Here is a 27,441-nt window from a genome sequence, read left to right as displayed (position 1 = left end):
GCAGAGCGCTCGGATACTCTTCATGTGTCTAATTTTGGATCTGCTGTCGCGGCTGAATGCGTTGGATGGTAGGACATTTATGTAACGAATGTTGTATCTAAAATAATCTATAAGAACGGTTTTCAGTGAGTGTTCAACTTGATAAAGCTGTATTAAATACATCAAGGGTGATAACGTCTTGCTTCTGAAAAGACTTTTGCGTAACACTGTTTAAATAGCCTAGCGATTACGTTGTCAAACAAGATACAATGTGTTTGTTATCATTTTCAGCCTGTTTAACCACAGCCAAGTAACGTTAGTCTGGTAGCAATTGTGAATATACTAGTCGTCTAGTATTTAATTAACAAGTCTTGGTTACCGTTAGACAAGGGAATCCTGAAGTTATTATTACACAGTAGTGTGATTCCCTTAGCCTACTTTCAAATGTTAACATCATTTTCAGTGTTTGTTGAGCCTGGCTAAAGTTTCTGTCTTGCTTCAGGAATAACTCATACATACATGCAGTGTTTGGATTCCTGCAAAAAAAAGTCTTAAAACCATGCAAATCTTAAATCTAAGGCGGTCCTTGGGTGGTTTCCCATGTCTGGCTAGTTAAAAGGGGTTTGGGTCATTGTAAACCAGCTAAGACCTGCAAACTAGTGTATGCTGATTCAAACATTTTTATGTATTGGGATAAATAGATACATTTTTGCGAATAGTCCAGTATTTAACAAGTCTTGGTTACCGTTAGACAAGTTAAGGGAATCCTGAAGTTATTATTACACTAGGGTGACCATATTTTGATTACCAAAAACCAGGACACTCGGCCCAGCAATGAGATACTCAAATGATACTCGGAAGTTTACTCAATGATTCCTTATTAATTTCAATACATTTAAAGTATGCCCCCTCTGTATGGATAGAAAATTGTTATATTTGGGACAGGACAGAACTTGAAAACAGGACATGTCCTGGGAAAACAGGACGTTTGGTCACCCTATATTACACAGTGTGATTCCCTTAGCCCAGTGTTTCCCAACCTTTTTTCGGTCATGGCACCCTTTGAAAATGTTCTCCATTTTGTGGCACCCCCTCGCATACGTTACGCTAGGGGTGTAACGGTACAGATTGCTCACGGCTCGGTTTGTATCACGGTTTTAGGTTCACCATTTCGGTACAGTTCAGTATTTGCTATGTTCAGGGAAAAAAGGTCTACTGTCAAAATAAAAATAAAGAAAATAATAAGAACAAATAATTTAAATACAAGCAGCAGCACAAATAAATACTATCGAGCAAAGATACTAATAAAATAAACTATGCTTTTCAGGATTTTTAGGTACGTCAATATTAGTTTTCAGGTACAGAAATTGATCAAATGTAAAATAACATTGCATATTTGACTATATAAATTAAAAATGAATCCTATTAAACTTACAAAAACTATTCAATCAAGAGCAGTGAGTGATGTCCTTGTCTTTTGTTGTTTGACATTAAACAGACAGCAGTAAAGGCTACTGCCCCTTTAAGACCTAATGCTCGGATATGCGTCGTCTTTCTCGACTGTATAAAGTTCACTTAAGGCCAGAGGTGGGTAGAGTAGCCAAAATCTGTACTCAAGTAAAAGTACAAGTACTTACGGAAATATTTACTCAAGTAAAAGTAAAAGTAACAATCCTAATATTTACTTGAGTAAGAGTAAAAAAGTATTCGATGAGAAAACTACTCAAGTAGAGTTACTAGTTACTTTAAATATGATTGATAAGAAGCGAAAACCCTGAATTTCAGTACTTGGAGAGCTTTCACACACCTCTCTGTAACACTTTACAATAAGGTTGTAATAGTTAACATTAGTTCATGCATTAGTTAACATGAACTAACCATGAACAACACCTCTGTTCAGCATTAGTTAATCTTTGTTAATGTTAGTTAATAAAAATCCAGCTGTTCATGGTTTATTCATGTTAGTTCATGTAGTAGTTAGATAAATAAGTGCTTTATAAGTGCAGTTAATTATTAGTTAATGTTAACTCATGTAAGCTAATGAATCGTGTGTGTGTGTGTGTGTGTGTGTGTGTGTGTGTGTGTGTGTGTGTGTGTGTGTGTGTGTGTGTGTGTGTGTGTGTGTGTGTGTGTGTGTGTGTGTGTGTGTGTGTGTGTGTGTGTGTGATTAATGGTTAAACAGTGTAAATTAATGGTGTGCTGGGCTAACTAGAGCTCTTCTTTAAACATACTTTGTTCTTATATTTTTTATAAGTATATAGGCTATTCTTTAGGTAGGAATAAAATACAATACCGTTTTTATTTGTATGTATTTTCTACACTTCAGACAGGTGTATGTCCGGATTTGTGTATAAATGCAAGACGTCACATTAGGCTATTCAATTTGTTTCGTTTTGTGAAGAAAAGGATATGTAAATGTGAAGATGTGAACGTTTGTTTGTGGACGTGTGTTGTTTGGAGGATTCAAACGATTTGTCATTGCTTGCACAAGAGCGCATATGAGGAAAACACTCGGACAGTGTGTGAAATAGTATTATAATAAGGGAACATTTCCCATAGTTACAAAATGACCATTAATAGTGTTCAAATATAGGCATCATTGTGACACTTACCGCTACATGTTCTTTTCAGGGTGGAATTCTTGTATGCTGAGAGATGTCAGTTCGTTTTGGTGCACACAACATGCATCACACTATGAAACTATTCTTTTTGACATCTTGGAGTGAAAACATAGACTGAACTTGAGGCCACGGGTGATCTGCCTCCCGTAGCTCACACACATCTTCCTCTGCTTCGGCCATCATCTTCCGACTAAACGTGCGCTGATTATAAGCGGGTGATGCGTAGCCACCTCTCGCGAAGCAGCCTCTAAGTAACTAAGTAAAAGTACAGTTTCTTCACAAGAAATTTACTTGAGTAAAAGTACCCATCTTTAAATATACTCTAAAAGTACAAGTTACCCAAAAAATTTACTCAAGTAAATGTAACGAAGTAAATGTAATTCGTTACTACTCACCTCTGCTTAAGGCATATACAGACTGTCTGCTAGAATACTCATCAAGATGGACATGTTGTTGACATAGTTTTTGTGTAAGTTTGTCCGTTCAAGAGCAAGACTTGAAAGATAACTCAATATCTGCGCGCTGTGCGATGTGTGCGCGCTTTCGGATAAGTGCACAGAGACACATTTTCTCACAGCGCGCGCGAGTCTTCTCATTCACGTCTTCTGGCACTAAACCCGGGTGATGACGGCGAAAATGACTGGTCATATTCGAACATACGGCAGCACTCGCATGCATTGAACAAAGTTTACAAAGAGAGAATTATTTGAAAAATATATATTTGAAGGGCCTCGGCACCCCGGTTGGGAAACACTGCCTTAGCCTACTTTCAAATGTTAACATCATTTTCAGTGTTAGTTGAGCCTGGCTAAAGTTTCAACCAACTTGCTGATGATTGTCTTGCTTCAGGAATAACATACAAGCAGTGTTTGGATTCCTGCAACAACAACAAAAAGTCTTAAAACCATGCAAATCTTGGTAACACTTTACAATAAGGTTCATTAGTTAACATGAACTAATAATTAACTGCTCTTATAAAGCATTTGTTTATCTTTGTTAATGTTAATTTGGACATTTACTAATGCATTATTGAAATCTTGTTAACATTAGTTAATGCAACGTGAACTAACATGAACAAACCATTAACAGCTGAATTTTTATTAAATAATGTTAACAGAGATTAACTAATGCTGAACAGAGGTGTTGTTCATGGTTAGTTGATGTTAACTAATGCATTAACTATTGTTAACTAATACAACCTTATTGTAAAGTGTTACCCAAATCTTAAATCTAAGGCGGTCCTTGGGTGGTTTCCCATGTCTGGCTAGTTAAGAGGGGTTTGGGTCATTGCAAACCAGCTAAGACCTGCAAACTAGTGTATGCTGATTCAAACATTTTTATATATAGGGATAAATAGAAACATTTCTCTATGAAGTCCAAAAAAATCACAGCACACCAACATTCACTGGAAATACCACACTGCTCACAATGCAAAACAGGAAGTTAACCATTTCACAGAATGGAAGCAAAAGGCCAGTGTGTTGGAAAATGCATCTCAAGATGATGACTGTGCTTTGGAACATGGTTGATGGTCATTGGTGGTCAAAGAGCAATAGTTGCAACATACCAGCTACAAACTAGCTAGCTTGTGTCAAAACAACCACTCCCCTTTTTAGCAGGGATACGTTTTTAAAATTAAATTTCTGTAATGGTATTTTTTTTCTATAAATGAAAAGTATTTGTATTTTGCTTGTATTTTTAAGTATTTGTGATGCAGTTTTGTGTTATTGCATTTTAGTTATTGCTTAATATGTCTTCCAGATATTTCCATCAGCGCTGGGAATCACAACAGACCAATGATAGCGGGCGAGGAATATGTGCTCAAGTGTGACATTCACACTGTGGCTAAGAGGGTTTCTGTGAGATGGTACAGCAGACAGCATCTGGTGAATCAAACAATCTCCACAGACCCCTTCAATACTTCAGTCCGTAATAATTCTACACTCCAGATCAGTCCAAACAGAGCTGATGATGGAGCTCAGTACTGGTGTGAAGCAGAGCTGGAACTGGGAGGACCTCAACCTCCTAGAGTCTCATCAGAACTTCTCAACATTACTGTACACTGTAAGTATAATCATTTAACACTTAAACACTTATCAAAGTGGTCGTAATTATAAACATGTGAAACCTGTTTTTTTTCCGCTCCTTCCTGCAGTTAAACCGATCATCAATGAGACCAAACTGCCTCTCAAAGTGCCTGTGTTTCGAGGATATCCAGTGGTGCTTGTTTGTGAAGCCGAGGGAAACCCAACACCAAACATCAGCTGGAATCTCAGCACAAACAATCCAGTTTATAGTGAAACTCTTACTATAACAGATTCAACACCAGGGGATGTGTACTGCATTGCCATCAATTCTGTTAACACCACCATCAGACGTGTAAAAGTGGTATTAAAAGGTAACTATGCATTTTTGTGTACTTTTTGGTTTACATTTCCAACAGCTGCTTCCACTTTCTTGCAGTATTCATTTAAAATAGGAGTAGGAGTTTAAAGTAGGAGTTTGATCAGGCCAAACACTTTTTAAAAATCACGTTTATGATGTTCAGCTCACAGTAGTTAAAATACACAATGAATGTAGCAAATCATAATGAATCAAATGATCCAAATTGTAATGAATGAATTCATTCAAATATTTCGATTCAACAAATGTTATTGTACCAAAGCAAAGGCAATGGAAAATTACCGTTTCAAAAAATCGACTTGTGACGCTGGAAGCCTGTAACTCATTATTATTATTATTATTATTATTAAGATTCTCAGATCCTTCATTCAGCTTCACTCTTAATTTTACTGTTATGATAAACAAACATGGTTTAAATGTTATACATCTTTTGTGTGCTTGGGTGTTATAACTGGTGCTTATGATCAGCCATTTCATTTTGCTTGTTTGCTTCTGATATATGACCCTGGACCACAAAACCAGTCACAATTTGCACGGGTATATATCATATTTGTCAAAATTATCTGTATCAGTAATATATTTTTCTTTTATGCCAAAAACATTAGGATATTAAGTAAAGATAATGTTCCATGAAGATATTTTGTAAATTTCCTACAGTAAATATCTAAAAAAATTAAATTAGTATTAGTAATATGCATTGCAAAGGACTTCATTTGGACAACTTTAAAGTAGTGGTTTTCAAAACTTTTTAAGAGCAACCTTTTTTTTTTTTTTTTTCGCGACCCATATATAGGCCTACAACCGTTTACACTCAAACAAGTCAAGCCAAGCATAAGAATACTCAATGGGCCATTTGACTCTATTCTCCATTAAACCAATAGATGGCACAAATTCAGCTCAGCACTTTTCCACACAATCGCTTTTGATTATTAATGCATTCGCAATGCAAAGATTATTTTGCACTAATTTGATAGCTAGGCCTATACACTGTAAAAAATTTATAATCTTCCCAACTCAAAATTTTCTAGTGACTGGTCACATCTAAATTTTTCAATTGGCCAAATTGAATTTCTGTGAATTGAATTTTATCAATTGTGGCAACAGCCTGTTAGCATGGGCTCAATTAGAAATAATATGTTGAGCCAATGGAAAAATGTAATTTACCAACACTGTAAAAAATGTCAGGCCTCTCCAATTTAAAGTTTTCTAGTGACCGATCACATCTAAATTTTTCAATTTGGCCAATTTTTCAATCGCTCACTAGAAAATTTTGAATTGGAGAAATGTTTTACAGTGAAACTGTGAGGTTGGTCCAATTAAATATTTTAAATTGTAGTAACAATTGTTTATTTCTCACTGTCCCAAAAGACAAAAATTACTAAAAACATAAATATATTAAGCAAAATACAGAAACAGACAACAGGGTTGACATTTTATCACATTACTTTATTAACAAGTAAATTCCAACACAGGATATTTGGTGAAAATACCTTATTTTCAATAAGGAAAAACTCTGAATATTCAAGAAGTCTTCTGCATAACAGGATGTCTTAAAGTGGTGAAGAAAACACGGCACTGCAGGCTAAAAACCTGCAAATAAAAATAAAAACTAACATTAATGGCAACGTTTCCCTGCATCACATCTGGCAAATGACAGAACAGAAGTTTCTTCATTATATAATGAGGATGAGACGAATGAATGGGTGAATAAGAAAATCGAGCTTGATGTGTTTGATATTAAAAGGCAATAACTTAAGCCCTGAAAGAGGCCGATGCCAAACGCACCGTGTTCAACAGTCGCATGCCGCATATATCACACAAATGACTTAATTTACTTATTACCTATCATTTTAGACATATAAGACATGAGGAAAATAAAACTATTGGCTACCCTTAGAGTAAACGAGAACACACTCATGAAACCAATGAATGCATGAACTCGTGATTCTACAAAATGTCTTTTAAACTTCATACCGGGTCATAAAGCAAAACTCTGGAGAATAATTTCAATGCTAAATACTCACCAACGTCTTGTGACGATGAATATCTCTATTCTCTTGGGAATGTCTGTTTCGGTCTTCAGCACCTGCTGGTTCGACTCCGCTCGCGCTGCCGCTCCCGCGTCTCCGCATTTGAAATCTCCACACAAACGTTTTTTTTCAAGCGCATTTTGCGCATGCGTATACCGTTTTTCTGACGTAGGACTTGTTCAGCCAACATGGATTTTTCACTTCGACTTCATAGATTGACTGAGCACAATTAAATATGTTCGGTGAATATACCATTTTAATTTTGAGTTAAGACCTTAAGCTATGATTAGTACAATGCATATTTTTGCATGGGGATAATTATTTGGAAGTCATTTATTGGGCCAATATGTAATGATCAATTGTCACAATTTTTCCCCCAATTTTTTTTTTACAGTGTATATGGGACGCTAATTAACTGGTTACCGTTAACCAACAAGAATTTTAACCAATTAATCGTTTGATTTGATTTAAAAGTTGCATTCAGAAATAATACCGGTAAGTAAAGCAAAATGTTAACTCTACAAACATAGCTATAGGTTATTTTAGTTCCCCTCACTCCACAACAAATTGTAACGAGTAGGAATATAGTGTGGCCCCTTTAAGAGCTGCGCGCTCCCTGTTGAACTGTCTGCAATTTAAGTGCGCACTGCGCCTTGAGCGCTCCCATGTTTGCGGGTTATTTTCTGTTTTCTGTTGCTCAAATCAAGTTGTTTTGTTTGTTAAGTAACGCTGTGGACGGTATAGAGTTTGTGACGGACTGTTACGCGAGTTTCACAGGGAATAAAGTGGAGCTGTGGAATGTCCATCGCCCCCATGTCTGCAATAACTCCAGTTAAGTGAGCTAACCCTATTTTCCTCCGGACACAATGCGTTACAAAATCCTTTAAATTTAACGGTATTCAGAACAGATCAAGAATTAAAAAATACAAGTAGAGACTATAAATAACCAGCATAGCCTAACTCTCTCATTTGAATCCAAATGTTTCCATATTCGGGATGTATTTGGATGCTAAACCGTTATTTATTATAGGTTTTGTACTCCACTCGCGTCCCAATGTTGATGGAAAAAAACATCCTCTTCACTTGGAAACACCACAGCGGCTGTGCTCACGCTGAATGGCACGAATCGTAGGCTACTACTGATATTTAAACTGAGCTGTGTTACTTTTTATATGTTAGGTTGACTATTTTATGCTGATAATGAACACGCTGCGATGTCAAGTTTGCAATGCTTGAATATGTTGTGTGTGCGCGTGAGGCGAACAAGCAGAGGAAAAATTATTTTAGTCATACAGATAATAAGAGTAGGACATCTATCAAAAAGTGTTTACTTGCATTGCTTTCTTTTTGTTAATCTTTTAACTATTTAAGTCAAATATATTGTGTATTTATTTCTTTTATATAGGCCTATAGACTGATTTTATGAAAACAAATGTTGCTGTTTTTTTATTTTTAATGTAACTCCATTTCCCTTAAATCATTCTTGCGACCCATTTTTTAACCCAGGGTTTGAAAACCACTGCTTTAAAGGATTAGTTCTCTTCAAAATGAAAATTTCCTGATATTTTACTCAACCCCATCTCATCCAAGATGTTCATGTCTTTCTTTCTTCAGTCGAAAAGAAAATATGTTTTTTGAGGAAAACATTCCAGGATTTCTTTCCACATCATAGACTTCCATGGCAACCGAAATGTTGACGGTTCAAATCAATGCAGTTTCAAAGCGCTTCATAGGGCTTCTTATCTTAGGGTCTTATCTAGCGAAACCATCAGACATTTAAAAGAAAATTAATATACTTTTTAACCTAAATTGCTCATCTTGCGCTGCTCTGTGACGTGCCACGGATTGCGCAATCACGTCGGAAACGCCACACTAGACTTCGGCGGAGGTACTGCCCCAAGCGAACGTGCGAGGACTAATACACACACCCTTTACCAAAAAACACTTCATCTTCAACTTCAAAAACGTCCGACATCGTTGTTTTACCTTTTTTTTTTGCTATAGGGCGTTTGTATTAGTCTTCGCATGTGCGCTTTGTAAACACGGGGCGGTACTTTTGCCTACATCTAACGTGACCTTTACGGCGTGATTGCGCAATCTTTGACACATTGCAGAGCAGCGTAAGATGAGCAATTTAGGTTAAAAAGTATATTCATTTAAAAAAAACATTTAAATGACCGATGCTTTCGTTAGATAAGACCCTATTCCTCGTCTGGGATCGCGCAGAGCCTCTGAAGCCCTTCGAAACTGCATTGATTTGGACCTTCAACATTTCGGTTGTCATGGAAGTCAATGGTGTGAAGAAAAATCCTTGAATGTTTTCCTCAAAAAAAATGTATTTCTTTTCGACTGAAGAAAGAAAGGCATGACATCTTGGATGAGATGGGGGTGAGTAAATTATCCCGAAATTTTCATTTTGAAGTGAACTAATCCTTTAAAGGCAATTTTCTCAATATTTCGATTTTTTTTTGCACCCTCAGATTCCAGATTTTCAAATAGTTGTATCTTGACCAAATGTTGTCCCATCCTAACAAACCATACATCAATGGAAAGCTTATTTATTTGGCTTCCGAGTGATGTATACATTTAAAGTTAAATAAATTGACCCTTATGACTGGTTTTGTGGTACAGGGTGACATAAAGCAAAAGCATGAAGTATTGTTTTCTTCAGGTCACTTGGATATTTAGCATTATTAACTGTTGTTCGTTTGCTTAGATAGTGACTGATCTTTTGGTGTGTTTTATTTCTCTTGACACAGAGGATTACCTGCCCTTAATAGCAGGACTTGTTGCCATCACAGTGGCATTCATCTCAGTCATCTTCATCTTCATCTACTCTATCTACTACAAAACAGCCAAGATGGGCCGTTATAGCCTGAAGGATGCCAAGCCTTGTGCACAGAATGGAAACATAGCACAGAATGGCAAAGACACCTCCATCCCTATGAAGAAACTCTCGCAGAGCAATATCCTTGCTTAGGTTATGAATCCCTGGGTTTGTTGCATCTGCCTAGCCCCACTGTCCACATTGGGGAATTTTTTTTTTTTTTTTACACTGGAAGTCTCTAGGTCTCTGTTCTGAGGCTAGTTTCTTCATAACTTAAATACGGAGCATTGGCCCATTCACTTCTCTCTTAGATCCAGTTTTCATCAACTGTTAACCCCATCACGGAATAAACGTCTAATTTCCCGCAATCTGCTGTTTAAATGACCAGAGGAAAAGATCTGACAGAACAAATGTTGAGCTCATGACAAAGAAATCCTGAATGAATTTCAAGTTACGGACCGAATGCCTGCATTGGACATTTTCAGGATCTTGATGATTCTTGATATTCTTCGACTACAAAGTAATATGACTTGGTTGATTTAATATTTGCTTTGTACACTAGTTTAAGGGAATTTTAAGCTCTTGTTAGATTGTGGAACAAGACTTGTGTATGTCTCAGGCACATTGATCAGTTTATGTTTTGTAAAATGCTACACGGTATATATTTAGAAAGGCACCACAGTTGAGTCTGTTACTCCATTAAACAAAGTATTCCTTCCTCTGGATAAATCCGCACTTTAGAGGTTGTTGACTGTGAAGAAGTGAAAGCTTGTGTATGAGGTCTCTCATGCTAAACCTGTGGGAAAATTCTCTCAGGCCTCATAGTCTGTATTAAAACAAAAAACGCTGGACATAAAATAAGTGTGCCAGTTTTATGGCTCATGCTGTATAATAATGTTAAAAGCATAGCTAACTCATAAATGACAAGTCTGTCATAATTTCCTTACCCTCGTGTGTGTGTGTGTGTGTGTGTGTGTGTGTGTGTGTGTGTGTGTGTGTGTGTGTGTGTGTGTGTGTGTGTGTGTGTGTGTGTGTGTGTGTGTGTGTGTGTGTGTGTGTGTGTGTGTGTGTGTGTGTGTGTGTGTGTGTGTGTGTGTGTGTGTGTGTGTGTGTGTGTGTGTGTGTGTGTGTGTGTGTGTGTGTGTGTGTGTGTGTGTGTGTGTGTGTGTGTGTGTGTGTGTGTGTGTGTGTGTGTTTTTCGGGCACAGAAAAGTAGAAATTTATGAACAATTTATCTTTGCAGCCTGATAGGTGAACTGCGGTTGTATGGAAAAGAACTGTATAAAGATTTTTCACCTCTTGTGTTCCACAAAACATTGAAAGTCATACAAGTTGAGCATGACATGGGGTGAGTAAATGATGACTGAATTGTCATTTGTGTTTGAACTGTGTTTCATGTAGAATGTAATCTCACCTGTATTATTGTGGGGTTTAAATTTTATGGAAATTACACCGTCTGTCCTTATTAACACATGGCATATACTGTATGTGATTTTGAATTTTTGTACATGCATTTGTTGAAAAGATTTTAAGAACACCTACTTTGTTTAAAAAAAATCTAAAATAAAAATATTTGTGCTTTTTACCCATCTTGCAAAATAATTGAACATCCTATTTTCTATTGAACAACTGTATCAAGGGGTAAATGCAGAGTGTTGTAATATGCAACTAAACAATAATATTTTACCTCAGTTGTCTTTCTATTTGGCCTTTTCTGATTGTTTGCTTCTTGTTATTTACAGACTTATTTCATTGTGCACAACTATAGAGTATGGAATGATATTTCGGACTATATTCAAAAGCAATATTTTCAATTTGTGCACACATACTGTTGGGGTAACTGTTTAGGACCCAAGACCACTAGTGAAAAATGAAGACCAAGAGTCAGGAGTGCAATTAATAAAAGAAAAATGTACTGAAGAATAGTTTCATGGGCAGAAGCCAGCTTCAGGTCTCACAAGGAGTTCGTAGGCCGTGCTCCCTCTCTACTTGCCCTATCGTATATACAATTTCTCAAGTTATACTGTATTCAAGGTCTAGCCACGTCATTAATGCAAGTTTAATTATTCTGAATGGCTAAGAGAAAATAGACAGTCATGGCAAATTTCCACACATTGTCAGTTAATCAGATCACTTGTTTACCCCTGCGAGTAGGCACGTAGTGACCTTCCAGATCTGGAGCAGGCGCCAGCTTGCCCAGAACAAGAAGTCCACCTCCACTGATCTGAAACAGATAATAATACGCACATACACAGATACACAGTCTCTCCAAGGTTGGAGTTGGCTGAGCTCCAGCTCTAACCAGAATGTTTCCCAAAACATACTGATAACACGTGCTTACTCTCAGTGACTGTAACAGACAATAGTACAGGCAATATTCATACAATTCTTTAGTGTTTCAGTAAAAGGAAATAATAGAAAAATGAATTAAGTATAATATGAAATGAAAGGAAGAAACAACAATCATTGGTCCTATTGATATAGTAATATAACTGCAATGAATCATTAGAAATCATAATAATAATATTGGAGGATAAATATTGATTAAGGCTTTGATTATGAATTTAATTTGTATATATACACTCACCTAAAGGATTATTAGGAACACCATACTAATACTGTGTTTGACCCCTTTTCGCCTTCAGAACTGCAGTAATTCTATGTGGCATTGATTCAACAAGGGGCTGAAAGCATTCTTTAGAAAGGTTGGCCCATATTGATAGGATAGCATCTTGCAGTTGATGGAGATTTGTGGGATGCACATCCAGGGCACGAAGCTCCCGTTCCACCACATCCCAAAGATGCTCTATTGGGTTGAGATCTGGTGACTGTGGGGGCCATTTTAGTACAGTGAACTCATTGTCATGTTCAAGAAACCAATTTGAAATGATTCGAGCTTTGTGACATGGTGCATTATCCTGCTGGAAGTAGCCATCAGGGGATGGGTACATGGTGGTCATAAAGGGATCGACATGGTCAGAAACAATGCTCAGGTAGGCCGTGGCATTTAAGCGATGCCCAATTGGCACTAAGGGGCCTAAAGTGTGCCAAGAAAACATCCCCCACACCATTACACCACCACCACCAGCCTGCACAGTGGTAACAAGGCATGATGGATCCATGTTCTCATTCTGTTTATGCCAAATTCTGACTCTACCATCTGAATGTCTCAATAAAAATCAAGACTCATCAGACCAGGCAACATTTTTCCAGTCTTCAACTGCCCAATTTTGGCGAGCTCGTGAAAATTGTAGCCTCTTTTTCCTATTTGTAGAGGAGATGAGTGGTACCCGGTGGGGTCTTCTGCTGTTGTAGCCCATCCGCCTCAAGGTTGTGCGTGTTGTGGCTTCACAAATGCTTTGCTGCATACCTCGGTTGTAACGAGTGGTTATTTCAGTCAAAGTTGCTCTTCTATCAGCTTGAATCAGTCGGCCCATTCTCCTCTGACCTCTAGCATCAACAAGGCATTTTCGCCCACAGGACTGCCGCATACTGGATGTTTTTCCCTTTTCACACCATTCTTTGTAAACCCTAGAAATGGTTGTGCGTGAAAATCCCAGTAACTGAGCAGATTGTGAAATACTCAGACCGGCCCGTCTGGCACCAACAACCATGCCACGCTCAAAATTGCTTAAATCACCTTTCTTTCCCATTCTGACATTCAGTTTGGAGTTCAGGAGATTGTCTTGACCAGGACCACACCCCTAAATGCATTGAAGCAACTGCCATGTGATTGGTTGATTAGATAATTGCATTAATGAGAAATTGAACATGTGTCCCTAATAATCCTTTAGGTGAGTGTATACTGTAGGTATATTGAAGCGGCAGTGGATTTCAGAATCCACCCTTCAATACGCTGTGACATAATGGAAACACAAATGAAGACTGAACCAAAAAGAAACCAAAAAAGAAACTTGCAAGTCAAGAAGAAATTAAGATATTGTTTAACCCCACAACTAACCCAGCAAACACGAATGTTCCTCTACCATTCCCATATGGTTATTTTTGGGGGAACCAAATAAAAACGTTCTGGGTACATTCTCTATTGGATCTTTTTTTGTAACCTAAAGAACGTTCCCTGCAGGTTGTTTTTAGGTTTTATTTTATAACCTACAGGGAATGTTCCCTGCAGGTTATTTTTGGGTTTTATTTTATAACCTACAAAGAACGTTCCCTGCAGGTTATTTTTAGATTTTATTTTTTATAAACATGTGAACGTAGGCCTACACGGAAAAGAAAATCCAAACGCAATTGCAAATCACGCATTTGTTTCCATTATGTCACAACCGACGTATGCGATTTGCAATTGCTTTTGAATATTGTCCATACACATTCCATACAAATGCATCAAACAATGTATAGGGGAGAGTGGGACTGGTTGGGTCAAGGGTTGGTTGGCACACAGTTAAATTGCAGTACACTAGAGGGTGTTGCCAAAAAATATATAACATTAAAATGACTGCCAACTTGACCTGTACACACCAATTTGCTAAAATCATCCAACTGTCACTAACTGTGAGGACAACTTTTCTATTTTACAGTGTCAAAACAAAAAAATGGTTCCCCCAACTAAATACATTTTAGAACTATGATAGATAGAGATATATAAAATGTAAGGATTTCAGTTTATAAGAGATAGGAATAATCTATATTTTGATATGAAATTTAAAAGTCTCTGATGAGCTATGCTATGTGGCTAACATCATGTCAGTAAAGAGGTGTGTCCTAATGTGGGTGGGTTTGGTTGACACATGTGCCATTAAGAACAATAGACGGAGGAAAGACACCAGCACAGATTATGCTAGAGACAGCCAGACAGGTGAAGACTCAAAACAGAAGAATTAGAGCATAGCAAAGGACATCAAAATACCATTCAGCACACTAAGCAGATACTTTGCTTGAATGTTTGAATTAAATGCTCAAGTTCTTTATATTTGTCACCTCATTCTTTGTAACTTCAGCATCTGTGCCTGCCAACCAACCCCATTGCATGTGCCAATTAACCCCCATACTGGGGCTGGTTGGCACAAGCGCACAACATGACTTTAATGATGAATAAAAAAAAAATAGAAATCATTTGTGTACATTAAATGTATCTGTTGATTAGCCGAGATCTTAACCTTTCAGAGTTGTTACTGATTAGATTATTTTAACATATAGCATGACTGACAAATATGACAGAGAGTGAAAAGTGTGCCAACCAACCCCGCTTTCCCCTATTCGCAACTAAAATAGGCTACAAGAGCAAATCCAGTGTTTGCAAATGCACTCTTGTTTGTCCTGCAAGAGTTGTATACCTCAAACATTGTAAAAATGTATGTGGTCAACGTGTAGGGGAGACCGGGGGCAAATGTAACACATTTTGATCATGTTGTCATTATTACTCAAAAACCTTTTGAAATATCTGGATACAATTGTTATGTTGGTAACTTGTATCTGTGTTCTACTTGTATCTGTGTTCTACTTGTTAACAGTCACCAAATGTTTTTCAAGCAATGTTAAGAGTCACAATATTGATTGAGAAGTCAAATGTTACATCAGTCCCCCACATATTTAAATTCATAGACATTAATGTAACCATAAGACAGTATGAGGAAAATACAGTAGCCTAGATAAAAACATTTTTTTAAAAAAACTTTTATGAATCAAAAATGAATCTTTGCAGAAAAACTTTACCAAGTATAACCCAGCAGCTGGTCCTTTGCAGGCAAAGAGGGATCTCCAGAGAGAGAGAGAGAGAGAGAGAGAGAGAGAGAGAGAGAGAGAGAGAGAGAGAGAGAGAGAGAGAGAGAGAGAGAGAGAGAGAGAGAGAGAGCACATGCAAAATAAGTTTTATGGTTCTGTCTCGTTTCTGATTGGTGTAATTTGAGATTGGTTCCCAAGTTTCAACATATAATAAACTTTATTCGACAACTGTTCCAACATTGAGATGTTTTACTTCGACAAAATAACATTGTGATATGTCAACCAAACAGTGAATGCTCTCCACTAAAATATCGTATTCTGTCTCCGTCGCGTTAGAGAGTCAGAGGATTGAAGTGAAAGTATACGAGACTGTGTTTTTTGCCCGTCCGAGGATCCTCCCATTTGGACTTACTGAATGGTTTCATTTCTATAGGTTCTACTTCTTATGTTGTAAATCATATCCAGTTGTGATTTGGGTGGGGTTTTCTCTCGAACCACTGGACAGTCACTCTTTGCTGTCTCGGGCGACGCATTAATTATTTATTCGCCGCAGCCTTTTAACAGCGCCTTTAGTCCGGTCGACGATTTCCTTCAACACCTTTAATATGCTGCAATATTTCTGTGGACTTTATTGTCTCTTTGCAGTTTTACTGTTTGTGAATCTTACAGGTTTGTATTGACTTAGTTCCTTTTTTATTCTACCTATACATAAAGCGACAACATTCATTAACCGGTAGCGTTTTACTTGGTTCCGGGCATCGTTGACCTATATTTTCTCTGTTTTCAAATGCGGACATGTTTGAGTTTAAAAGCTAATTCATTACTGTACAGTCGCCATACTGTACTAGTGAGTGCTTGTAATGTGATATGATCTGTGCTTGAGTACATAGTATTTTTAGTGCTGGCAAATTCTTTAGCATGTCATCTTTGGATTTGTATAGATAGGTATGCCCTTTAAAAAGCAATACAGTCATGACATGAGTTATGACAATGTCAGCTTTTATTATAAAGAATTGAATGATGATATTTCCACAAATATATTTTTTGGTGTGTGTTTACAGGGTAGGCTACTTAAAAACAGCTAAATACAACATGAAGCGATAAAAAAGTAGACACTTGTCCTTGAAGAGTTCAGATACTGTAACCGATAATTTTTTTTAATTTATAGAATTGTACAGTATATCATATTAATAAGTGTGAGTTGTGTGGGTAATGGGTTTGACACAAAAAGGAAAATTCTGTCATTAATTACTCACCCTCATGTCGTTCCAAACCCACAAGACTTTTGTTAATCTGCAGAACAAGTACTTAGAATTTATTTCTAAAAGAGAAAGGACACATTGGAAACATGGGCCTGAGACAGAACAAAATGCATATCAATGGAGAAACAATAATCAGATAAAATAAAAAAAGCTTTCTTTGACTATTTTAAGTAAAATATCTATAATATCACAGTAAAAACTGGTTTACGGCTGCCCGCTTGTCATTGTATATACTGTAGCTTACAAAGATCCTGCTGTATCAGTGAAGTTCAATAGTTTAATGCTAATATGATGAGAATTGATCAGCCACTTTGTTTTAAACGGTGTAATAAACTGTTATAGACTGATCGTCTTCTACAAGACCAGATCCTGGCCAATAATATAGACCAGTCCTTTTTCTTAATATGTGAGTGTTTGCTTACCATTGTTTAGTGTGTCAAGTAAATAATACCTGCATGCCTATATTCTGAATTCCTCAATGTGTTTAACAGGTACACATGCTGCATGTCCTGTTCAGCTCAACCCACAGAGAGTTGTTGTGAAGTTCGGCGATTCTGTTTCGGCTGACTGTAACACTTCCGTCGTGCATGAAGGGATGGGATGGGAAGCCAGTGAGGGAGCAGTGCCTATGAGCACAGACAGTCTGATCACATGGAGCGTCTCAAACCTGACAGAATGGGACATACAGCCATCCTGCTTCATAAACTACAATGATGACCAGTGTATATCAGAGCTCCCAGTGACTGTTTACAGTGAGTTTCTGTTATTGATATTTTCATCTTTTCATCCTCAGAAATATCTAACATATGTACATTCATGACAGCAGATATTAGAGTGTGTAAATCTTCCTCCACAGAGACTCCAGACAGTGTGTCCATCAGCACTGTGAATCACAACGGACCAATGATGGAGGGAAGCCAGTATGAGCTCCAGTGTGACGTTCTCAATGTGGCTCCTGTTCAGTATCTCACTGTCAAATGGTACAAAGGACAGACTCTGGTGGATCAAACCACCTTCACTGACACCATCAAGACTCCAGTCAATAAAACATCTAAACTCCTGATCCGTCCAGACAGAGCTGATGATGGGGCTCAGTACAGGTGTGAAGCAGAGCTGGAACTGGGAGAAGAAGGACCTCAACCTCCTCCTAAAGTCTCATCAGAAACTCTCAATGTTGAAGTTTACTGTAAGTTTATTTATTGCTTGCTATTTATTTCATATTTTCTGAAAGGCCTTCTAGTGTGAAGGATTATTCATATTATGAAGTGAATTAACATGCAAAAAAGATTTCAGCTGATCTATTAATAAGAGCTGCTCATCATGGGGCTGTTGTGCTGAGAAATGTTTCTCTGTCCTTCTCAGATAAACCAAAACACTCCAGTTCAATAGAGACCATCAATATAAACAATGAGGTCACGCTAAACTGTACAGTGAAGGCAAACCCGGCTCCTACGTACTCATGGCACTCAATACATCTGAAAGAGACGACCCAATCCTCAGTGATCCAGTCCTCCAAACTCGGTCCAGGAAACTACACGTGCATTGCCACAAACTCTCAGGGACGAGACACCAAAGTGTTCGTCCTCAAATCTACAGGTCAGTTTTGAATAAACACTAATCTGCCTCCCAGTTTAAAGTTACTGATTTCTACATTCTTACGGTTCAATAGAGCACTGCAGTGATGATGCATTTTTGTAGGCCAACCCGGAAGTTGGCATCACTCAGGTTCCCTCAATAAAAGCCCAATAGGATTGTTCTATTGGCTTTACAGAAAGAAAGCTCCGTGACCAACAAAAGTTTATGATTCTTACACGCTTTGTTCATCATGATAATCTTCACAAATGAACACAATATTTATGAAACTTGAAGCCTAAATACAATCAGCAGAAGTTAAAAGTAAAACACAAGCTGTACACTTTACCTATAAACTACTTCAGTCTTTATTTTCAATAATAGTTTGCAAGAGTGTGATTATGAACACAGACAGGCTGTACAAGCAGACTATAGTGAGAAGATGAGTTTAAGTTTACCTGTTCGGTGTAATTGTTTAATGTTCCGACAAGGTCTACAGTCCCATTTTACCAACTGCTTTTTTCAAGACAATCAAAAGCTTTAAACAATCACAAGGGGTTTTTACTGATATATATTTATATAGAAAAATATCAAAAATATCTTGAGCTTATGATAGACAGACTTTATTACAACCCATTTCAAAAACCCTTTGACTTTGGCACTATGGAACCACTCGTTTCCGCATTTGGCCTATAATAATACGTCATACACTCCTAAACATAAAGGTTCTTTATGTTTGCACAAAGAACCTTTAACATCCATGGAATGTTTGTTTCCATTCCACAAAAGATTCATTATAATGAAAAAAGGTTCTTTAGATTATTAAAAAGTTCTTCACACTACACACTACCTCATGTAAGAAATGGCTTGATAAAGGATTCAGTCTCTCTAAACCCCTCCTTTCCGAGAGCTTCCTCTACTCTAATTGGTCAGGCGGCCCAGTTTGTTGGGATTGGTCGACTGTTTACAGCACGTGTGGGAAACAAAACGGCCATTAGCGTACCTGAGTTTCAGCTGCGGATCTTCCTCAGAGTCAGCATTGGATACACATTCAGTACGTTTACATGGACAACAATACTCCAATATTAATCTGATTAAGACTATACTCTGATTAAGAAACTACCATGTAAACAGCGATTTCTAATTACCTTAATCCGGTTAAAGCCATACTCGAATTAAACAAAAATCGAAGTGTGCCTATTTTAGTCGCATTATCGAAGTGCATTGTAGACATGTACACACCTTAATCTAACTTTTAACGCTGTGTAGGAGTTTTCGCCGCATTTTATGACAGGACACACACACACCAGGCAAGTGCAGAGGGGAGGGCTTTGGGGGCTCGAGCCCCTGCCCTTTTTAAAAAATTTATCAAAAGTGCCCCTCTCAACAATCATCAATAATATTGTGACAAATAAAACAGAATTTGAATTATAATTAATATAACAGCGCATACAAAACAGTAACAAAGTGCTCAAATGTCCCGTTTATCTTTTACGTAGCCCATCTGTCAGTCTGAAATGTCGTTGAGCCATATGGGCATTCAGTGAACGCCTGTGGCTCGACGGCAGAAAAAAACCTTTTGAAACCTTAATTTTCATCATAAATCAAAGCTATTATTCGAAATGAAGGCTGTCAAGAAGGAGGCAATATGGGCAGTGTCTCTTAAAAAAAACCTGAAAGACACAATATATAATATTACTAAAATAAAACAACGTATATATAAAAATTACATTAAAAAGTATAAAAATCACTCGGTTTTTATAAAGTAACACTGTCCAACAGCGACACTCGCAGGTAAAGTTACAGCGGGTTGACTGAGCCCATTGATTTTAACAGACCCACGAAAGTCGCGCTATGATTGGACGTCGGACAGCGTAGCGTGGCATGGGGATGTAATGGCGTGCCAATAATCGAGCTATGTTCTATAACATGTAAAACGGGAACATGAACGGAATATTCTAAAAGCAACTCATGTAAACACCTTAATCAGAATATTGTCTTATTCAGAATAAGGTCAATAATCACCGGTAGATTACTGCTGTCCATGTAAGCGTAGTCATTGATACAAACAGCAATGACGGAGTCGGTTTTACCGTATTCATTCGGGTTGCAGCAAAGTGTATTTTCTTTGGCAGCGCAATAAACAGCGTCTTCTCGACATGTCGACAACACGAATCAAACTTGTCCAGGCCTCAGCTACAACTACAGTGTTTTAGGGCGGGTCAAAGTAGACACTGTTCGCGGGCAGCCAAAGAAGACCATAGGCAGAGTTTATGGCCATGCTTTCTCCGTCCATGCAATAAATGCACATCCTTGAATGAGTGCGGCTTTCAAGCTTATTTACTTGAACTTCTCAGGTAATATAGATGGTTTGACCCATTTCAGAGGCAGCCATATTCAGAATTTAAAATGGACTGAATAAAGCTCTCTACGAACGTGCGATGTCGCGCTGACTGACATGTATACGCCTGACTCACTGTCACACACACACACACACACACACACACACACACACACACACACACACACACACACACACACACACACACACACACACACACACACACACACACACACACACACACACACACACACACACACACACAGTCAGAGCAATATTGTAAGGTACTGCATAATACATTTTTAACAAACAGAATAAAGAATGAGTATTGAAGAAAGCATGGGCTGAAACGTCTGTTCTTTGGCCTGTTTTTAGACACCCATCACTTGTTTGCACTTTGTTCACTTGGCAAATGTTAAATTAAAAATATGTTTTCATAGACCCTTGTTTTGGTCTAATTGTATGTTTCACTTCTCCTATTTAGTTAACAAACAGAATAATACACAGTGTTTCCCTCAGATTAGAAACCAATTTGTGGTGGCGGGCGGGCGGTGGCATGGGATGGGGGTGGTATCGTTTTCGATCTTGATTCAGTATCAATTCATATGTGTATAGCCTACTGTACATATAGGGGAAAATAAGTTTGCCTTTTTAGCACTATTTTAATCTAGTTAAATTATATTTGCTCACATTCATTAATATTCAGTTGTGTGTGTGCTTATATAAGTATCATTAAAAATATTTGGATATAAGTTATTAACTTTTTTAAATTTCACATTTAAAGAAATCTAGTGTTTGATCATGTCTAAATATTTATTAAAATGCAAAAGCTAAAAATAGGTAAGCAGTTGTGATCTGCATTACTTTTTTGAGCAACCAGACTAGATACATGTATATTTATTAAAGCGCCATGCAAGCACCTGGTGGATAAACCATGGCATTACAAATTAAAATGATTATTTTTCCAGCCACAAAATGACTCTAATTTGCCGCTTTGCATTGGAATTCTCTATTTTAACCTTAATTACTACACTAATTGTAATATAAATAATAAAAAATATTTTAAGTGGACATTAATGGACCATAATTATTGCACAAATAGTAGGCCTATTTAGTACCAAAAGATATCCTCGAAATATTAAATAAATCTTATTAAACTAAAATATATAACATTTATTTAATTGAAAAATAATTTAGGTGTATAGTCACATTTGACAATCAATGCGTAGCCTATGAGTGTGAGCAATTAGTAAGGAATACCTGAGAGCTAAATACAAGAAAAACATTAATATTAATGTTAACAATGTTGCAACTCCATCACTCTCCATAATAAAATGATCCTGTAAATATGGTTGACGTAATAAAAAATGTATGCAAATACCTGTATAGTAAAACTGGTGTGTATCCGCTTAAGCCATTCAAATGCATTGACAGAGCGCTGGTTTGTGTGAACCACGTGACCGCGCGCGCAGCCGGGAGGTGAGAGCATGTCGCAAATCGTTTTTTTAACGCCTCTGGCTTTAACTGTTATGCCACATTAGAGCCAAAACGCTATTTATTGTTTGAATTTCGTATTAAATTTGAAAAGCTTAGACTTTCATATCAAAAGCAGGTTTGGCAGTTTGGCGTGAGATTTAAAAAAGTTAATGAATAACGACGCGCAATATGTGGCGGCCGTTGTTGATTCTGTGGCGCACCGCCACTAATTAGTCTATGTGTGGGAAACACTGAATACAGCATCACAAAACACATTGTCTTAATGTTAGCTATGTCTTTTAACTATTATAGTATTTCAAAGGACAAACAAATAAACTTTAAATATTGGCTTTACATCATCAAGTCAGCTGTCACTTTACTTTGGCATGAGGCTCTGGGGAGGCGCGAGGCGGTCCAAACAAATGCTAGTAGATCAGACTGTTTTGACCAATTCATAATTTAAGTTAAGATTACAAACTCGCTCCAGTTAAAGTCATTTAAAAACTTTTGTTCAGCTAAAAAAACAAGTTGAGGTTGCCTAAAAGGTTGCCTTTTTTTCAAGTTGGCCCAACTAATTTGCTCCAGTTACCAAAAACTGGTAAACTGTGTGCCTCTAGTTTTAAGAGGCAAATTATGTTTGTGTCATGTACTTTGAAAATGAAAAAATGGAGATGGAAATCTATGGTTGTTGCTGCTTGACATTCTAAACATTCTTTGGTTGTCCTGACAAGAAGTTTTTAGTTCAAAAGATTACCTTGTACTCATTAGATGAACAAAAGTATTCAAGTTGATTACTGAACTGGAGTGGATAAGTTCAGTTAACTTAAAAAGTTGAATGCGATAAGTTGCCATATTATTTTAAGTTAGCTCAACTAAGCAAACTTCTTTCTTAAATATCAACAACTAGCCTGGATGCCAGCCGAACTTAGCTCCGCCCACAACATTTTTACTCGGGCAGTTCGGTCTGGAATTGATCGGTAGAGAAGTAATTATCCCCCAACAGAAACTGTTCGGACCAATGAAATTGTCAGGGCGGGCTTTAGACGATGATGGACAAATTATCAACATTAACGTAATCATCCACGTCATCAAAAGCCGCTTGGGTTGAATTTGTTCTAATCCTAAACGGAGAACTTGTTCGGATATGCATTCACCTTTACTATTTCTCTCAAAAATGATGATCGTGTTGGTAAGTACTCTGTGTATCCTTAAATTCTTTTTTTTACAACACCGGCAAAGATCGTTTACATGTTTTTCTTCTAACGTTAGGCTACTTATTCCAGCGTGCGTGCAGACAGGGTTGCCAAGTTTTTACAACAAAACCCATTTGCTAACGTTCCTCAAAACTAGCCAAAAACAAGCCCAATAGCTTTCCAGGGGGGGTCTTCGGGAAAAAAAGGCATTTGAGGGGTAAAATATGTTATTTTGGCAGGGCTGGCAGCTAAAAATCGCATTCATGGGTTTGTATATCACATAATTGGGGTCGCTTCAACCCACGGACATGGCAACACAGTGCAGTTGAGTTCTGTTGACATTTGACAATAACGTTATGCGTCGCTCCGTTGCTCTGATTGGTTGTAGGTCTATCCAATTGAGATCTTTCCTGGTTTGGTTGAAACACGCCCCATAATCACAGCCCAACGGAGCAGTAAGACTCAAATTCTGACTAGAATTGAGTATGACGACGTCAGGCTAATCAACAACACTATAACAACAAATTGTTCGTCACAGCAAATACCAACCACCCTTTAAGACTTATAACAATGAGATCTTCTGATCCAGAGTGGCCTAGGCGTATATGTGTTACTGCTTGTGTACTTTTCTAAGCAGAGACCCTAACTATGAGGGAAGAAACAAGCATGTATTTGTGACATTTTAGCAAGTTGTTTATCTTTAACTCTCAGTATTGATTTATCACAAAGTTCATTCTTTATTTGTTGTTTTTTTCAGTCTTGAATAAGCTGCACATTTACATTTAAATTATTCATCGGGCATCGAACACAAAATTATGAACAATAGTCTCTTGTAGTCTCCCATAGTACACTGTTGTTGTGTTCCTGCCAATCTGCTCCAGGATGGCGGCTGGTAGTTTTGTGAGCTGTAATACCAGCAAATTCACGCTTCTGTTGCTGAAGTCGTTGATAATCATTCATGTCATTTCTCCCACAGGCAGAACCACATTCTGGGCTATTGTTTTAACCGGCGTGGGGGTGGCAGTGGTGCTAATCATCTCTTATGTGACAGTCAAGTGCAGGTGTTTCCCAAATTCTGTCATTTGATGGACTTGCAAGAGATGACCTCAAAATGGGACCTTCTCCTCAGGGAGATTGTGAAAAACTTGATTATGGATTATTCTTTAAATAATTGACTTGATTGTGCATGGCTTGGGGTGTTACGGTATACTAGGAACTTTTACAATACAGCACGGTTTTTTTAATGGACAAAGAAAATTTATTTTTATGTGTGTTTACTGATTATTCTGGTACTAATATGACTAAACTATGAAATATAAAATTATTCGATATAACCACTCATTAAATATAACCCGTTTTTGTGGAAATCCCACTATATGAATGTTTTTGCTTTATATGTTCATATTTTAATTATTGTCATAATTTCATGTCTGTGTTAATTACTATGTACTGTAAAATATTATTAAGTAATGAATGTCATATTACATGCCACAGGTGTAATAATACTAACACTAATAATAATAATAATAATAATAATGTTTAATTAGTCTGTGCCACAAAATCATTTTCTTTAGTCCTGAATGTAAGACATCGCTATTTTTACTCATTGACTGTTTAATTCATAGCTAAAGTGAACTTGTTTTTTTACAGCACTCACGTCATTTTTTAATACTGAGGTTGGGACATTCTTTCATCAATAGTCTTGTTACTATTACATGTCCAGCATGTCTTTTTCTCTATGTATTTTTATAAAACATCAGAAGAACTGGTATAATATTTGTATCTTGTGGTGCATAAGTGAATGCTTTAAATATGCTATATTTATTTCAACTAACCCTAACTGTAATCCTAACCTTAACTATTACTGAAAACTTCTAGTTAACTTAGTTAACTGCTGGCTAATAATAGAAACATTAACATGAATCTACTTCTTGGGAAAAAACAAAGATCAATCAACTGAGTAAATGAATATTGATGACAGTAGCCAACAACTTCAATCACAAAGATTGCAACAGAAAAGGATGTTAACTGAACTAACTAATATTGGCACAAGGAGGATGTTTTACATCCTGCCTTGTGGGTTCCGGTCCTCATATATACGGTATTTGTCAAAAGACTGAAAGTCGTGTTCATATCCTTTTCTCATTTCCTCTTTTTTAATGGCATGATAAGTTCCGTGGAAAACAGTGATCATCTCATGGTTGTTTTTCACCCTATACTTACTCATAGGGACATTGAATTGCACAAGTAAAACGTAAATAAGTTGTTGAATCAAACATTACAAAGTTGGGAGCACTTCACAATATGGTTGTATACACTACAGGTTAGTTAACGCAAAAGACATAAACAAATTTTGTGCTCTAACTACTTTAACATTGTGTAAATGTGTTCAACAAAAAGTTGTTGTAAATGTCTACGTTGCATCCTCTGAATGTATATTGCTTTTTTTATTTTTGTGCTTTTGTGTTCTTTTATGAATACAGAAACTGGTTGAAAAGCTTGTTGTTGTTGTCTCAAATATATATTTTTTCAGGTTCTGTATTGGCATCGATGGTTCCATAAAGGACCTTTAAAGTCCTCATGAAATCAAAAATCGATTTTATTTACTTTGTTAGCACACATTACAGGTCTTAGGGTGAACAATTAATCCATGCAAGTTAATACACAGAAGAAAAAAAAAAGTTTGAAAAGTAACTTGCATTCTGGAATGGCCTTCGCTTTCCGATGACGGTAGTTTGGCGGATTGGGTATAAATATCCACTGTTGCCAACTCATTTTCAGGGGAAGTTGCTAAAGGCAGGTCGATTTGGTGCTAAAAGTTGCTAAATGACGCGTAATCGCACGGCAGAACTACACCATTATGTTATGCGTAGATATTATTTGAAATGCTAATTTAGGTTTGTAAAATGAATTAAAGCAATGTGTTAAGTAATATGTACGGAGCCCCGCACATGATCGACGTGCAAGGAAAAAAAAGTCAATTGTGCGCAAAATGTACTAATTAATTCCCTCGATTTATAAATCATGCGCACAATTTATTATTTAGTTCCCTCGATTTGCTAAACCGTGCACACGATTTACTAATTTGTTCCCTCGATTTATAAATCACGAAATGTGCACGATTTAGCCTTCTAGTTTTTTTTCCTGCATGTCATGCGCTGGGCTCCGTAAATATGCTACCTAAATTATCTTCCGGTTTTTACAGCGTTTTCCACATTTCCACAGCGATCTTAAGGAATTATGAATGAACCGCTCAGCCTATTGAGCTTGCTTGTGCGTGTGTTGTTTGGATTAGAGTCACTTTCCAGAGGCCTGTACCATGATGGTAGTTAAAAAAACTCAGGGTTACAGGATTAGTTTCGAGTTGACAAAACCAAACCAATCTATTCAGGCTTTGTTGGTCCCATGATGCTGATCATCCGCTTTCTCTCAGGTTGATCCTGAGTTTAGGAGTTTAGCTGTGACATCAGCAGTGAACAGCCAATCACATGCTGTGGATCAAGGAAACTGAGATTCACTTCTCGCGAGAGAAGCAGTGAGATTCATTTCTCTCTTCTGCAGAATATGACATGATTGAAAAATACTAAGAATTTAAACAAATTTACACAGGAAGAAGAAAAGAGCTGTCTATAAAAGAGGACCACTTAAAGAAAAATCTTACCAAGTCAATGCAAGTAAAAGTTATTAAGTTAGTTTAGTTGAAATATAGAGAAAATTGAACATGTAAGCTCACATGTAGTCATTTTTATAGCTTTATTTATTGATTTTAAAGCTTATTTGAATGACCTTTATAGAGGCTATTTATATTAATTTGAACTAAGTGCCTATTAATGATTGATTAACTAAAATGATACATGTGTAATTGATTAAGGGTATAAAAATTACATAAATGATATCTAAATCATTCAAAATTATTATTATTATAAATAAGCATTGTTAAAAGCCAGACGCTTTAGTCTTTAAAAAACATTTGCTATGTAGTAACCTTTAATTTGAAGTAGAAAAAGGGGGAGTGGCTTTATTGCATCAGAGGTGTGTCACTTTGCTCACAG

At 37.1% G+C, this 27,441-nt stretch overlaps 1 protein-coding gene across 1 annotated transcript; it reads left to right on the top strand.

The window, feature by feature from the left end:
* Positions 1–6: 6 nt before the first annotated feature.
* Positions 7–25,889, top strand: LOC307122796 (uncharacterized protein). Its single transcript, XM_079811014.1, has 9 exons — positions 7–68; positions 4,362–4,664; positions 4,756–4,998; positions 9,793–10,007; positions 16,088–16,214; positions 17,299–17,559; positions 17,664–17,993; positions 18,170–18,403; positions 24,366–25,889. The coding sequence occupies exons 1-9, from the start codon at positions 23–25 to the stop codon at positions 24,473–24,475; spliced, it is 1,869 nt and encodes a 622-aa protein (XP_079667140.1). The 5' UTR covers positions 7–22; the 3' UTR covers positions 24,476–25,889.
* The last annotated feature ends 1,552 nt before the right edge of the window (positions 25,890–27,441 follow it).

Source organism: Gobio gobio, assembly GCF_949357685.1.
Source record: "Gobio gobio genome assembly, chromosome: 1".
Classification (NCBI taxonomy): domain Eukaryota; kingdom Metazoa; phylum Chordata; class Actinopteri; order Cypriniformes; family Gobionidae; genus Gobio; species Gobio gobio.
Note: the sequence above shows the minus strand (reverse complement) of the source record. Positions and strands in the feature narration are given on the sequence as shown.